General features: G+C 42.7%; 1 protein-coding gene across 3 annotated transcripts in view; it reads right to left on the reverse strand.

The window, feature by feature from the left end:
- Positions 1-1072: 1072 nt before the first annotated feature.
- The window catches only part of LOC108970650 (protein bark beetle), a 30288-nt gene continuing 17370 nt past the window's right edge, over positions 1073-13990 (reverse strand). Inside the window, exons 4-14 of one of the 3 annotated variants that reach the window (XM_018936146.1) lie at positions 12668-12846; positions 6327-12589; positions 6054-6265; positions 5639-5994; positions 5336-5461; positions 5083-5109; positions 4845-4942; positions 4545-4788; positions 3862-3988; positions 3555-3776; positions 1073-2741 (exon numbers count right to left, since the gene is read on the reverse strand). In XM_018936146.1, the coding sequence (XP_018791691.1) occupies positions 1623-2741; positions 3555-3776; positions 3862-3988; positions 4545-4788; positions 4845-4942; positions 5083-5109; positions 5336-5461; positions 5639-5994; positions 6054-6265; positions 6327-12589; positions 12668-12846 (8973 nt within the window). In that variant the 3' untranslated portion in view covers positions 1073-1622. The remainder of the gene's footprint in view (positions 2742-3554; positions 3777-3861; positions 3989-4544; positions 4789-4844; positions 4943-5082; positions 5110-5335; positions 5462-5638; positions 5995-6053; positions 6266-6326; positions 12590-12667; positions 12847-13990) is intronic. The other 2 variants (XM_018936145.1, XM_018936147.1) reach the window with 2 other exon arrangements.

Below are 13990 nucleotides of genomic sequence, written 5' to 3' on the forward strand. Positions count from 1 at the left end.
TCTCTCGTAGATCGATCCTCTATGAGACTCATATGTCGATAACTACTAACTCACTTCTACTTCTTTATTGGCGTAGACAACGCTTACGCGGTTATAGCCGAGCTTCGTTTCATTAGTGGTGCTATTTTTTATGTAGCGGGTCCCAAACTCAAACTCCTTCCCACTTTAGCTCGGCTTCAAACGGATGTTTTATGGCTACCAATAGAATATTTGGTCTAAGATCGGAGCGTGAGCTGTTTGAGCTATATGCAAAATAATCACTTCTGGGCAATCCTAAGTGAACGTCGTTCAGAGAACTTTTCTCACTTGCGTGAATTTCCACAGAAGTCTCTATCCTCTTGACTTATTGTCCTTAAATATAATATTTGGTCGAAATCCTCCTAATTTGAAACGAAAGATTAGTACGGCGTGATATACTAGACGGCTTTATGCTACTCCCTTTTTGTTTCAAAGATATCAAATATCGGTTTGATGTGTATCTTTTCTTGTGTTTATAGAATTTTTTTGAGGCAAGCGGTCTTCTTTCTGAGTTGGGCAAACTCTGAGAAATTATTTCTGTAGGGTATTATTAAATGAGTCGAGGTTGTCATACTGATCATATTCTTATACCTAGTTATGATACTACTCACGCGTGATCTGACAAAAAAAGGCTATTGAAAAAACTACCCCTACTTGGATCGCCCGTTATATATCTATATAAATATATAATAAATAAAAATCGTCATAATGAGCTGAGTCGCCTTAGCTATATCTATCCATCTGTATATACGCGAACTATTCCTTCAGTTTTCGAGATATCGAGATACCAAGAAGCTGTCGTGATTGGACCACTACAGCTGATTAAAATTAAATCCTTTGGAAAGTTCTTTATATGCCAAGCATATTCTAGCTTCTTAGCAGTCGGAAGTTAAACTTTTTTCTTTAAAAATTTAGTTTAATAAAACCAGTTTTTTCTTCATTTTAAACACTTTATTGAACACTGTTGTAGTTTTAAACAAAATACTTGGCATATCGTTTAAGCAACAGTCAATTTATATAAAATTAATAAAAAATCGTTAACTTAATTAATTACAAGTGTCTAATGTATATACATGAAATCTATATAATTTAATACATATGAACTTAAAATAGGACACTTATGTCTAATGGATGGATCAATAGTAACTTAAGAACTGAAATGAGTTTTCGAACAAAGCGAATGTGATTTTTATTTTTAAACTTTAATTTCTTTATTTTTTATGTTTCATTTTTATTATATTTTGTTTTAATCTCTACACGCAAAAGCGTTAATATTTTCACTTTCTCTTCCATCTTACTATATTTACTCGCTTAACAGCAAATCGGCTAGCTATAGTAGCATTAAGGCAGATCGAAAGGCTTAATATAATATTTATGCTATAAAAATGTTAATGTTTAGTTTGTTGCTCAAGCGCTTAAAAAGTAGCTGCATGTATTACTTATAATAAATTATTATAACGGTAAAAAAAAAGAGGTGCGTCATGTGTGATTCTATCGTTTGTGTGCTTGTGATGATGCGTTACTTATTACACTATACATATACTAAACTTCGTTCGATTTCGTCGCCTCCTCGTATTACTTCACTATCTCGCATTAAACTAAGTCTACATAGCCGTCTCCAGTGGCTGACTATAGCTGCGACTATTCGTACTAAGCGGCACCATGCTCGGCGATTCATTGTCGAAATCTGTCTCTAACAGTGCCTCGGATCGGGAGCGATGGTATGCCGTCGGCTCCGGACTGGCAGTTTGATAAACAGTCTTTGGACGTTTGCCATTTTGGTTGTGACCCTGCGCCGGGTTCTTGCCAGCCAATGGCTGTGTCGTAGCACTCGGCTGTTGCGCCGACACCAGCGCTCTCGTAGTCTGCGGCGCCGCGGCCATGCGCGACAACTGCGGTTGTGCCTTACTGCTGCGCACCGCGGTGTAGTAGGAATCGGGACGACGCATGTCAGGCGGCGGTGTTGGCAGTCCACTGATCGCGGCGGTTTCATGTCGATACAAAGGCATTTCCTCCGCCTTTTGCGGGGTGGGTGTGAAATTTAAATTATCAATTTTTTGCTCATATGGCAACGTACTCATATGTGAGTCATTGCTGAGCTGTGAGCTGCTGCTGGGACGCATTTTGCCATTGCCATTCCCACTGCCGCTGGGCAGAAAACTACTGTGTCCCTGCGCCTTTGGTTTATTGTAGGCGGGCGGTGGTAGATTTTGTTTGAGCTCGTGCAGGAATGAGAGACTCTCATTACCGCCACTATGTAAGGGTAATGTACTGGCATTGCCATAGTAATCCGAGTTGCCATCCTCCACATCGGTTTGGTGTATGATGGGCGTGTCTTCGGCTATGCTAGTGGCCACCGAGTTGTTTAGCGTGCTGGCATAAGTAGAGTTGTCGCGGAAACCTTCGTTGCGGTAGGAAAGCTCGAATGTGTCTGTTGGTCGGGGACGGCCACGCGCCGTGGATGCTTTCGAAATCGAGCCAATTGTCGCCACTTTATATGGTTCATTTGATTTATTGGCGCCCTTCAACGCGTGTTGACTCACATATTCGTTGTAGTTGGGTTTTTGATATTCGCTGGGATGCGCCGTTTGATTTTCGTACGCCTCGAAGCTGCCGTCAGAGCTGAGTACACTTTTGTCCATCGAATCGATGGAGCCGTTGCCCATCATTTTATAGTCTTGTCCCAGTTGTTTAGAGAGCGTGCCCGTCGATGTGGACATATTCTAATCAAATAAAGAGAGTCGTCGGGAAGAAAATAAAAGTGCGGGAATAAAAAGTTAAATGAAAACTGGAAAGTAATATAAATTTATGCAAAATAATTTATGTAACCATTCTCTGAAATTAGACCTAAACTTCGGAGCAGAATATTTCGTGATCTTGGACCAATAGTCATAGCATTTCAGATATGAAAGTTGAGGTGACAAAAGATCCCGTCGATAGGAAAGGGGTTCGAGTTGTATCAGGGCTGCTTTTACTGATATTGGAACTTTCTGCTCAAAACACTCTCCATTCGTTGGAATACTTTTTTCTGGAATAATTCATTCCTAACAAGTTTTAATAGCAATTATAATCTTGGGGTCCAGGCTGTGGAGTTTGCTAGATATTCAGCGATCGTTTTTTGGGATCAGAGTAATTGAAGACACAGGAATATATGGACAAAGCAGCTCAGAAAGCAATATACAGATCAATATAACATTAACCGGATATTTCAAATGGATGATAGATATGATCTCAAGGATCTGTTAAGCGACTATTGAGTATGAGGCTAGAATGCAGGAAGTAGCTCTGCAAAAGTCTTTTGTCTTTTGGTTTTTAAAGCGAGAAATTAAAAGTGTTATAAAATTATACCTTCGAAATTAAACCTTCTATTAAATTGTTCTATTAGGGTTCCTTATAACTTAATGAGTTTAAATAAGGGATAATTAAGATTACTTAAAAAAAATAAGGAAAAATAAACTTTCTTAAATAAAAAAAAAAATTTAAACTAAAACATCAGAAATAATAATAAAAAAAAATTAATAAACATATAATCATACAAAGTTTCGCCGACGCAACGATCCCTGCGGATCAATGCTATTCAAGCTACGTAAGCTCTGCCGTATGCTATTCCTGCGCTGTAAACGTTGCACGTGACGATGCTTCGACTTGGCATACCAACAGATGGCGACCAATATGAGTAAAATTATAGCCAAAATGAAAGCCGAAATTATGCTGATCGCGAAGATATCGGCGCGCCAAGAGAGCGGATCGATAATGACCTGAAAGTGTGAGAGAGAAAACCAGTTGCTAGAGAATAATTTAAATGAAGTCAAATATGTCTAATTGTTTTAAAATATGGCCTACCCTTGGATCCGTTTCGCAAATGAAACCCATCTCATTGCTGCAATCTTCAATCTCGGTGGTGGTGAAGGCGAAGCTTGTGCAACGATCGATGTGATCGAAATCTTGTATCCACACCTTTTCGGGGTATCTGCAAAAAAGATTTTGGAGATGAATATGTGCATTTTTTTTTTAAAGTATACTAAAGGACTTTTGGTTATTCCTTTCATAGAAAAGATAGATAATACTAAGAATGGATTATAAAAGCCGTCAATCTTGATATAAACTTTTAAACATTAAATATTAATTTAGTAAAACGAGAGATTTATTGAGGAGCTTCCGAAATTCGTTTGATCGAGTGATATCTTAATATTATACATCGATGTTACAACAGAGCTGGGACGTAGACAGCTACGAATTATTATCGGTGATATATAAAACCGTAGTTCAAGGAATGTTTTTGTGTATACCAATAAAAAAGCTTCTGATCTTCTCAAGGAACATTCCGAAAGCTGGGTGACTAAGTAGGCTATATGTAAGAAGAATTGTTAAAATAAATGGTTTCAAGAAAGAGAGAAACGGGCGATAGCGAGCAGTTCAAGAATTTAGCAGAAAATTGATAGACCACAACTTGTGGACAACATCAGAACATCAGATGTTTATCCTTATTATGTTAGAGGTCTTCGAAAAATATACTTTGCACTCACTTCAAGTGCCTCATTTGGCCTTGTAGATATCTCCACAACGTCGCGCTGTCGGTGCGTATGAAAGGCATCGTCGAGTTCTCGCTGCGGCAGAAAGCGCGTGCCTCATGGAAGGTCAAAGGCGCGCCCACATAAATGAAGCAAGTATCATGCACTAACGACCAGCCGGGCGGGCACTTGCCATCGAGTATGGTGAGATTGTTCATTTGGAATGGCACCGCTTGCACCTCGAGTAGCAGAGGATCATCTGAAAAGTGGGTTAGAAATTATGTTCAAAACTTCATATAACATCTGAATGCAAACCTGATTTATCGCGTATGCGCGACTGCACCGATATCGTGTTATTATAGCTCCAATAGTTGTGTCTAGCATCGATCTTTGAGCGCCACAGTTCAATGGTGCTAAAGAGAGGAAAGTGAAAATGATGAGAAAAGTAAAATGTTTTTTTTATTTTTTTTTTTAATGAGAATTTTTTTATTTTCTGTATTTTTTTTTTTTTTTGTATGAGAAATTTTTATTTTTTAAAGTTGCTTCCACTTACCTATTGATCACATAATCAACATTCAAACTACAGTTAGAGTAACGGGTGAGTGTGTGTTTTTACGTAGCATGCATACATAGTTCAGGCACGTACATATGTAGTGGATAGTTATTGTAAAAACGAGGTTAAAAAATAGAAAAGAAAAGTTCAAAGTGGGCTTATACATAAATATTTGTTTGGGGGTTAGAAAACTTATAGAAACTTCGGTTTATAGTACTGAGTTAAAATACCGGTGTAAAGCTAATTTACTTACATAGAGTTATTAACGGTAATCATTTCATAATCGTTTTCGGGATTCTCAAATATATTGTCGACATACTGCTGACCTGCTGTGCCGGCGACAACTGTAGCGCGACCCATCCAATTCGTGGCAACATTGCTGTCAAGAAAAAAAGTACGATTTTTAATAAAGCGCCAAAAGGTATGCAATGGTTATGAATATTTGGTGTAAAATAGCAGCATGAATTGTTGCCTACATTCCGGCGCGCATACAAAAGATCTGCTGAACTTAGAAAACGAGCGAAATCTCAACAGAAAGCTCATTGCTCTCACTTACCTATAAAAACCATTATGTGACGTAGTCTGATAGATGGGCAAACGTACTTTCTCAAAGCCCGATATCTCGACAATACGTCCACCAACATTGCTATGTACGAAATTGTAACTGAAATTCGAGACAACTTGACGCAGCTTGATGACATCTTCGAAACCGGCCTTGTTCTGTGCAAAATAATTACGATACAGCTCGATCTCTTGATACGGTGAGGACTGACGACCCTCCACATACAACGCCGGACGATTGCGATTGCCATAGAAGAGATTGTGATGTATGAAACCGCGCAGCGAAGTGGCTGAACCGCGTGAGTCGGCGCGTATGCTCAGACCGCCCTGATTATGCATGATCAAATTGTTCTGCAAAGGAAAATACAATTAGTAGGAGATATAAGTTGCATTTGTGCCTACCGACTTACCATAAAGTAAAGGGAATGCATATTCTGCACATCAATGCTGAGCGCCGCCTTGCAAGTGGAGAAATTACCATACAGTTGATGACAATTGCCCTGAATGCGATTCGAGGTGAGCGTTAGAGTGGGTGTAACCTCACCGGCGGACGAATAAGTAACAGCGCCCTTTACTGCGTTCGAGATGTGGGTATAGGTGACATTGTGTTGAGCATCGCGAACTGCAGAGAAGCAAATGATAAAGCGCAAAGTTTTATGCAATTTAAAATGTTTTCTACTCACATTGTCCTAAAGTCGATATCGGTACCGTTACAATTTCGGCTATGAAACCGTGATATTCTGGCGCGCCACTCGCAATCAACTGTAAGCTCAAAGTGGGACTCTCAGTCTTGAAGAACTTACGTTGATTATCGCTGTCCCATTCGATTTTGCCGAGAAAACGTGAAGTTACATTATATATATCGCCATCGAAAAGATTTATCACATCCGTGCGTCCATATTCCTTCGAGTGATTAAATAAATTCGATTGCAGTAAACGGAAGCCCATCGGTTTGGCACGATATAGTGAAGTGAATATCTTTACACAGTTCACAGGGTTATTATCGTACTTATAGTAGACTAAAATACGTTCCTCCACGGTGAGCACCTTTTGCGGATCACAGATATCAACGAGCGAGAAGAGTTTATAAGGTATATCCAAATCTTTAAGTGGTGTAAAGCTGGACTCATCACTTTCACGACCCTCACCGGTCAACGAGAGTATATTGATGCCAGCGCCGAAAGCATTGCTGATATTCAAGAAGTTGAGGTTCATCGTGCCACTCGGTGCTATATAATTAACACCATGATGTGCGGAGTTCACGATCGTCACCGAACGTATTGTCGGATTCTTGTGTATCGCTTGTATTGCGGCTGATTTCTGATTATGCAATATGCCGGCATTCTCAATGCGTATATACTCCAAGTGACTCTGTCTATTATTGATCGGTCCATGTGAGAGACTATCATGAAAACGATGACCATATTGATTCTCTTCGAAGTCGGAGTTTGCAAACCGTATGCCACCCCAATAGACGAGATCTTCGGGCGCGCTATTACAACTTACGAATACGAATACATCATCCCAGCGGCACTCGTGTCTACGTCCATAAACTTGTCCATTTAAGCGTTCGGCGCAATCCTCCATACGCAACTCATCGCCACGACACTCCAGCGGTTGCACCCACGTCCAAATACGTGTCAGTGAGTTTGTGTGATACTCAATGCGTCGATCGTGACCATAATAGACATTGAGCGGATCAAAGCCGAGCTCACGACAAACAACCTGCGCATTACGTTCGGTGAAGCGGCTATCACAAATCGGTACCCACTGCAATGTGGTATGGTTGAAATACTCGAGAAAGCCTTCGTTGATGCCGTCAAAAGAAAGCTGCGGATTTGTCGTACAATTTTGTGCGCTCGTGCAAAGTCTTATGGAATCGTATGCTTGCGACTGACTCAGATCTTCGATTGCACGTTTCGTTAACATTGTGTACGACTCGTGCGAGGCATTCACAAATGGACGCATTATAATTTCTGACTCACGATAACCGGTAGCCAAGAGTGTGCCCAACACCAGTATACCCACATTCGGCTCGAACTCAAGTTGTACGCCATGCTGTATGGAAAGCGTGGCACCAGGCATGACAGTGATGTCGGAGAGTATGCGATATGGTTCGAGACGTTTGGGCAACGACAGATCCTTGTATATACGACCACCCGTCCAATTGTTGAGATCAATGATTTCGTCGTGCTCATCGATCAGCGACACACTACCATCGAAAGTGTCTTCAATGAGGAATGGTTGATAAATGACGTCTGCGTGATCGTTCCATGTATCGAAATCAAATATTTTCGACTCGATGTACTTGGCATCCTTCGAGCCCCACCAATTTTCCGTGGCATAAAAGTAGTTATTTAGGCGTGCCGAACGTACACCCGCCACCAGATTGTAGTCCATTTGATTCTCGGCGATTAAGTTACGATACAGCTTCACATTTTGTATGCCATCCAAACGCACGACGGCGCTCGGTAGCCGATTCTGCGGACGCACTTTACGTGGTCGGTAATTGCGCATGGGCGCATTACGGAAATTGCCCGCCATCGAGTCGATGCTATTACCCTTTATGGTATTGTAGGCGATCAGTGCCGGCACCTCACCCAGTATCTCGCTCAAACTGTCAGCGCGTAGCTCCATAATAAATTTGGCATTGTTACTCTCGATGCGATTATAATCGAACTTGATGCGCTTCTCCATGCCATCGAGTGTTATCAGACTACGCGGACACTGATTGTTCAGAAATACATTTGAGGTTATGTTGAAGACCGTATAATGACCGCTGATGTCGATGAAAAAATTGCGATTACGTTGCCAAGTGCTATTACCGAAGTAGACACTGTGCGTGAAATTCTCATTATACTGCCACACGTAGGGCAATGCGACCTGGAAGCCACCGAAGGCATTATCCTCGACTGTCGTATCTTGTACCACATAATGGAAGAGATTATTCGAAGAACGCAAATCCTTCGAGAGTTGTCTTATGCCATGTCCATTTTGTGTGATCATCGTGCTGTTCACATGTATAGTCACCTCGGAAATATTGCTGTACTGCACATCCCAGAACGGTGACTTCACCAGTATAGCCTCTCGAAAATTCGTGCTGATTTCAGAATTCATAATTTTGATGGACTCATTCGCTTTACGTAGATAATACTCGCCATTATCGCCCACATAACGATTATAGTAGTAGGCGGCAATGCCACGAAAGTTCTTCTGTATTTTAGTAGAACGTATGCTAAGCGTAGGCACAGGACCGCTCACGACGCGATTACGTATGTTCTGCACTGGTGCCGTGACAGTAGAGAGACGCAGTACAGCGCCACCCAAAGCATTCGTACCGCTCTCGTAGTAAATGATAATGCCGTAACTGCTGCTCGTGGTGGGAAATACGTTGAGATCACGTTTGAGCACCCACAAAGAGGAACGCCTATTCTCCGTTTGCGAATCGAGTATTGTGATATGCTCGGTGGAGAGGTTTTGTACGGGGTTGAGCAATTGTATGCCCAGCACATAACCGGCGGGGCAACGCACGACAATTTTACGACTTATCGACTCACCACGCACCGGCTCTGTGCGTATATACTTATTTTGCCAGGTGTCCAAGTCAATTTGACCCTCATCGCGTGGTAATACGTAAGGATCGTAGTCAGCCTCAAAGGTGTTAAAGTCCACAGCCATTTTAAACCAACCCCCCAGCTCACTCTGTTCGATCGCCGAAATGACCGGATCATGTGAGATACCACTGTCGCGATTGTTCTTTATAATCGAACCCTGTATGCGCAAATCCAACTGCTTCAAGCTAATGCCATTACCGCGATTGCCTATGAATTCACAATTTTTAATATTGTTCACTGACTTGCCACCATAAAGGTCTGCATAGACAACACCCAAGCCGTCTTGCAAATTATCCACCACACGCACATTCTCTAAATTGTGTCGCGCAAAGTCCATTTGTATTGCGGGCTTGAAGATATTCGTCGTGTAATCGAATAGGCCTGCCTTCTCAATAGTTAGGTATTGAAGGTCAGCGCGTTCGGCTAACATGCTGAAGCGTACACCGGCCCAAGCGCCCTCATAACAACGCATGCCCACATCGTTTTCATGTGTGCATGAGTTCTCGAACTCACCACGTGTTGAGTACTCTGCGCGGCACTTAGTTATATCGAGATCATGTTCGGTGCAACGCACATTCGATACAATAACATCCTCTGTCACACCCACTGTAGGCATTTGTGAGCGATGTAGTCGCCAGTCACGCGGATTGAGCGTATAACCGAGATGATGACACACAAGCGCCGCATTTAACACTGTCCAACCGTAGTCGCAGACTGTGCCCCAACGTCCATCTAAGTAGACCTGCAAACGTCCTTCGTAATCACCAGCTCCTCCAACGAGCCGTACCGGCACACGCGGTGGCTCATTCTTCTCTATGATCGACTCAGTCTCCACATCGATAATGTCCACATCTAATTGTTCCATGTCAGTCGAATTATCCATGGCGATAACAGTTTCACGCTTCAACGTAAAGAATATATCATCTGGGCGGCGACCGCGCGCCTCTAATTTACCTGCGACCATCATGCCGACGCTGGGTTCAAATTTGAGCGTAACACCGGGTTGCAGTGTTAGTTTGCCTCCAGGGCGTATGTTGATGTCGTTCGTTACGCGATACGTGCCGGGTGAGAGTATTTCTTGACCATCAATCTCACCGCCAATCAAATCAGAGCCTTCTTGTGAGAAGCGTGGCACCAGCGTAGACATTGTGATCATTGTCGTAGAACCCGGATTGGAGCTATGTAGAAGGTAGGGTATATACTGTATCTTAGCCAAATTATAACGATTATTACGGTGAAAGAGACGCGCGAATATCTTATTCTCATCCGAGTGGCCTAACCAATTATAGGTGGCGTTGATTATCTGACTCTGATCACTCAGCTGTGAGCCAACCTCGTAGGCGGAGTCCAAATTGTGTAGTATGTTGCGGAAGATGTCCACATTGCTGGAAGCAACCACAACTGCAGCAGCGACACGGCAACGTGGATTGAGACGTCCCGAACCATCGCTGCCCTCACTACCCTCGATCAGCGGTCCAAACGGTTCTGAGATCTTGTTATCACGCACAAAATTGCGTGTGAATAGCAACGACTGTAGCTCGTGTGTGCTGTAGGGCGACAGGCCCAATGAGACCACATAAACGCCGCTGTTACGTCGAAAGAAGTTACTCTGTATCAGCAGACGGACAGGCATGAAGTTGAATTCCTGAAAGATGTAGTCATTGCGTATATAAATTGCACCGTAAGAGCCCATGCGAAAGTGATTGAACTCGATTTTGCCTTGTAGGTTGAGTGCAGGGCTGAGAAAGATCGAGTTTTTCTGGCTATAGTCGAAAGTGTTGTGTCCGATTTGTAACTGCATATTCGGCTGTTTGTTGGCAGTGAAACGCCAGCAGGACTCCACAAGCACATCGTTATGTAGACTGCCGTTAAAGCTGTTTCCCGTGATGTTCACCCAAATGGGTAGACAGTAGTTCCCATGCAAGACGCCTGTCTCCAAATTTCCGCCGATTTGCGAGTATTCAACCGTCGTCGTTTGATTGAAGGGTATATATTCAATACGGTCCGGTGCGCTGGTATCGTTTAGCCACACGGCCAAGCCATAACCTTTATTCGCTTGTATTGCGCTACGCGATATATTACGATTGCCGCCATAATAGGTGATGTTTACACCGCCACCCTGATTGAAGGTTATGTTACTGCTCGTGATATTCACATCGCCAGCACCGCTGGTTACATGCACACCCGACACATGACCGTTACCCGAGACGAAGCTACCATGCACATGCAGTTTGGAACGTATATTATCGATCGCAATACCACGTCCGCCATTATCCTCAACTACCGAGTTCGCAATACGTAAGTCATATGCGCGTGTGTCATCGGTGGTAATTCGTATAAAGCCATTCACTTCCTGACGCGCGTCTGCCTGTATACGCATGAAGAGCTTCTCACGATTGCTCGTCACACTCTGAGGACGCGTGTAGTTACGCGCTTTCCATGCAAATAGCACCCGATCCGTTTCCGAAGTACCGTCGAAGATCTCCACTGCAGCGGTCTCATTATTGCGCAACACAAAGGATTCAAAGTGCACCGTAAGCAAATAACCGGGACGTGTGAAGAAGTATTTACCGCACACTTTCTCCGAGCCGGCATAGTATTTTTGCGTAAAGGACAGCGAGATGGGATAGGTCTGACCGGAGGTTGTGGGCAATGTGCAAAAGTCATAAATAGTCGCACGATCCATACGCTCATTCGCACGCAAGTCATGCCCCACATACTTGACACCATCCGCTACGTTCCCCATGATATTGCAACCGTCCAACTGCACCATACCCTGACTGGAGTTCACAAATACACCAATGCCATTATTTTTCTGCACAGTCACGTTTTGCAAGACGAAACCTCCTTGCGGTAAGGTCGCATTGAAACCGGTGTAAGCCGAATGACTGATTACTACATGTTGTAAGACAGGCGGCAGACCAATAACCTCCAAAGCGGACTTGACGCTATAGTCCCGCCCAACACCGGCATGCTTAATATCGACATAACGTAATGTGGACTGTGATAAGGCTGTGTACACGATATTGTTATAGCCGAGCGTTTTAGTCGAAGGCGCGTTGTGAAAATAGAGTCCACGCCAATTATCGAGTGGTGCATTGTATAACGGTCGACATTGTATGCCGATATCATTGTGGTAGTCGCATACACCGGAGCCTAGCTGCCGCGATGTCCAGGCGCAGTTCAACAGCGAATTCTCACCTCCTTTACAATGCGGTTGTTCGTAGAGTAAACGTGGGTGATAGCCTGGTGTGCGTTCAACCCAATTCCAAAATCGTCCGCCAGCATAACCCATTTGACGACACGCAACCGCGTAGTCCACGAGCGTCCAACTGTTGGAGTTTGGAGAAAATATGAAAATATCCATATATAATATTATGTTCGTTTAAAAAATTGTTTAATCTACTCACTTTCTCGAATTTGTGCAGACATCACGCCATGAGCCTTTGTGATAGAGCTGTAGGCGTCCCTCTAAAGGTGTTGGTCCATCGACTAAGCGTGCGCCTCGTACCTCTGCATCTATGATATCTGTCTGGGTAGCTAAGGGTTTCGCTTGTGCTGTTAGTGTGATGCGTGATGTTGGTGTTCCCTGGAAGATAAAAAAGCATAAAATGGGGTACAATGTAAAAGAGTCTAAAAACAGCATTGCGATGTATTTCATTCGATTGTAGGTAGTCTAATTTTTTGGATGCTTTAAGCTCCATTTCTATTAAGACGGTTTTTGAATAAGGCCTTTGTAAGCCAAAGCTAGCTTATTGTTCAGCATTAGGTCCTACTCAAAAAAAAGGAATGAAGTAATGTATTTCTACTCAATGGAAGCAGGTATGGTTTAGTAGAATATTTCTTCAAGCAACCCTTGATGGTTTGGTCGAAAACCCTGGTTTCGAAGGTCCAGTAGTTGTTGTTTACTTGGTTTTGAAGTGATATGAACAATTCTGCCTAAAGTTAACATTTTTCAGTTATATTTTAGAACGATACTTGGTTAGTTGGTTGAAAAAAGAGGCGCGTGGGCGCCAGACCACAGGCCGCACTTCGGACCATTGTGCTACTGGGTGATAACCAAATTAAGCTATATCCAGCAACCTGTGGATTTGGTAAAAAAACCTGATTCTTTTCCATAAACTGCCTAATATCTCTTAAGTTGGAGCGTTGACAGCCATGAAATATGCAGTGTCTCTCACAGGAAGAATTCTGAGTATGCCTGTGTATAATATTCCAGCGTCTCAGTATCCTCAGATCATTTCGCCAACTTCACGTTTGCCATGTTCTGAAGGTAGGATCTTAATGGAGTGCCCTTTCGACTAAAAGTAGGAGCTTTTTGGTCTGTTCACCATCAACATTACTCCGAAATAACTTTGTGGCATGCCTTTTGTTACTTGTGTTCGAAGTCCTGGGGCGACCAGCTTAGCGGAAATGTGTCTCCAACTGCCTCGACCGAGCCAGTTTGTCTGCCTTTTCATTTCCTTCTACTCCAAAAGAGACGGGTATACAGATTCTATTAACCGAGTTACTTACTAAAAGTCTGGTTATTGACTGTTTGCATAACCTAACGCAATCCCACCTAGCCCCTTGTGTTATGCCCACAATTTCGGCCTGAAAGATTAGATTGTAGTCATTTAGTTTGAGGCTACCTTCTCTAATCTATTAAAATAGATTATTTAACAGTAATTTTAATTAATTAAATATTAAATTTATTTTAATTCACTAAAAAAATCGTTTATTTCAAATTAATT

Source organism: Bactrocera latifrons, unplaced genomic scaffold (assembly GCF_001853355.1).
Source record: "Bactrocera latifrons isolate USDA-ARS-PBARC rearing strain unplaced genomic scaffold, ASM185335v1 scaffold_304, whole genome shotgun sequence".
In the NCBI taxonomy this organism is placed as follows: Eukaryota; Metazoa; Arthropoda; class Insecta; order Diptera; family Tephritidae; genus Bactrocera; species Bactrocera latifrons.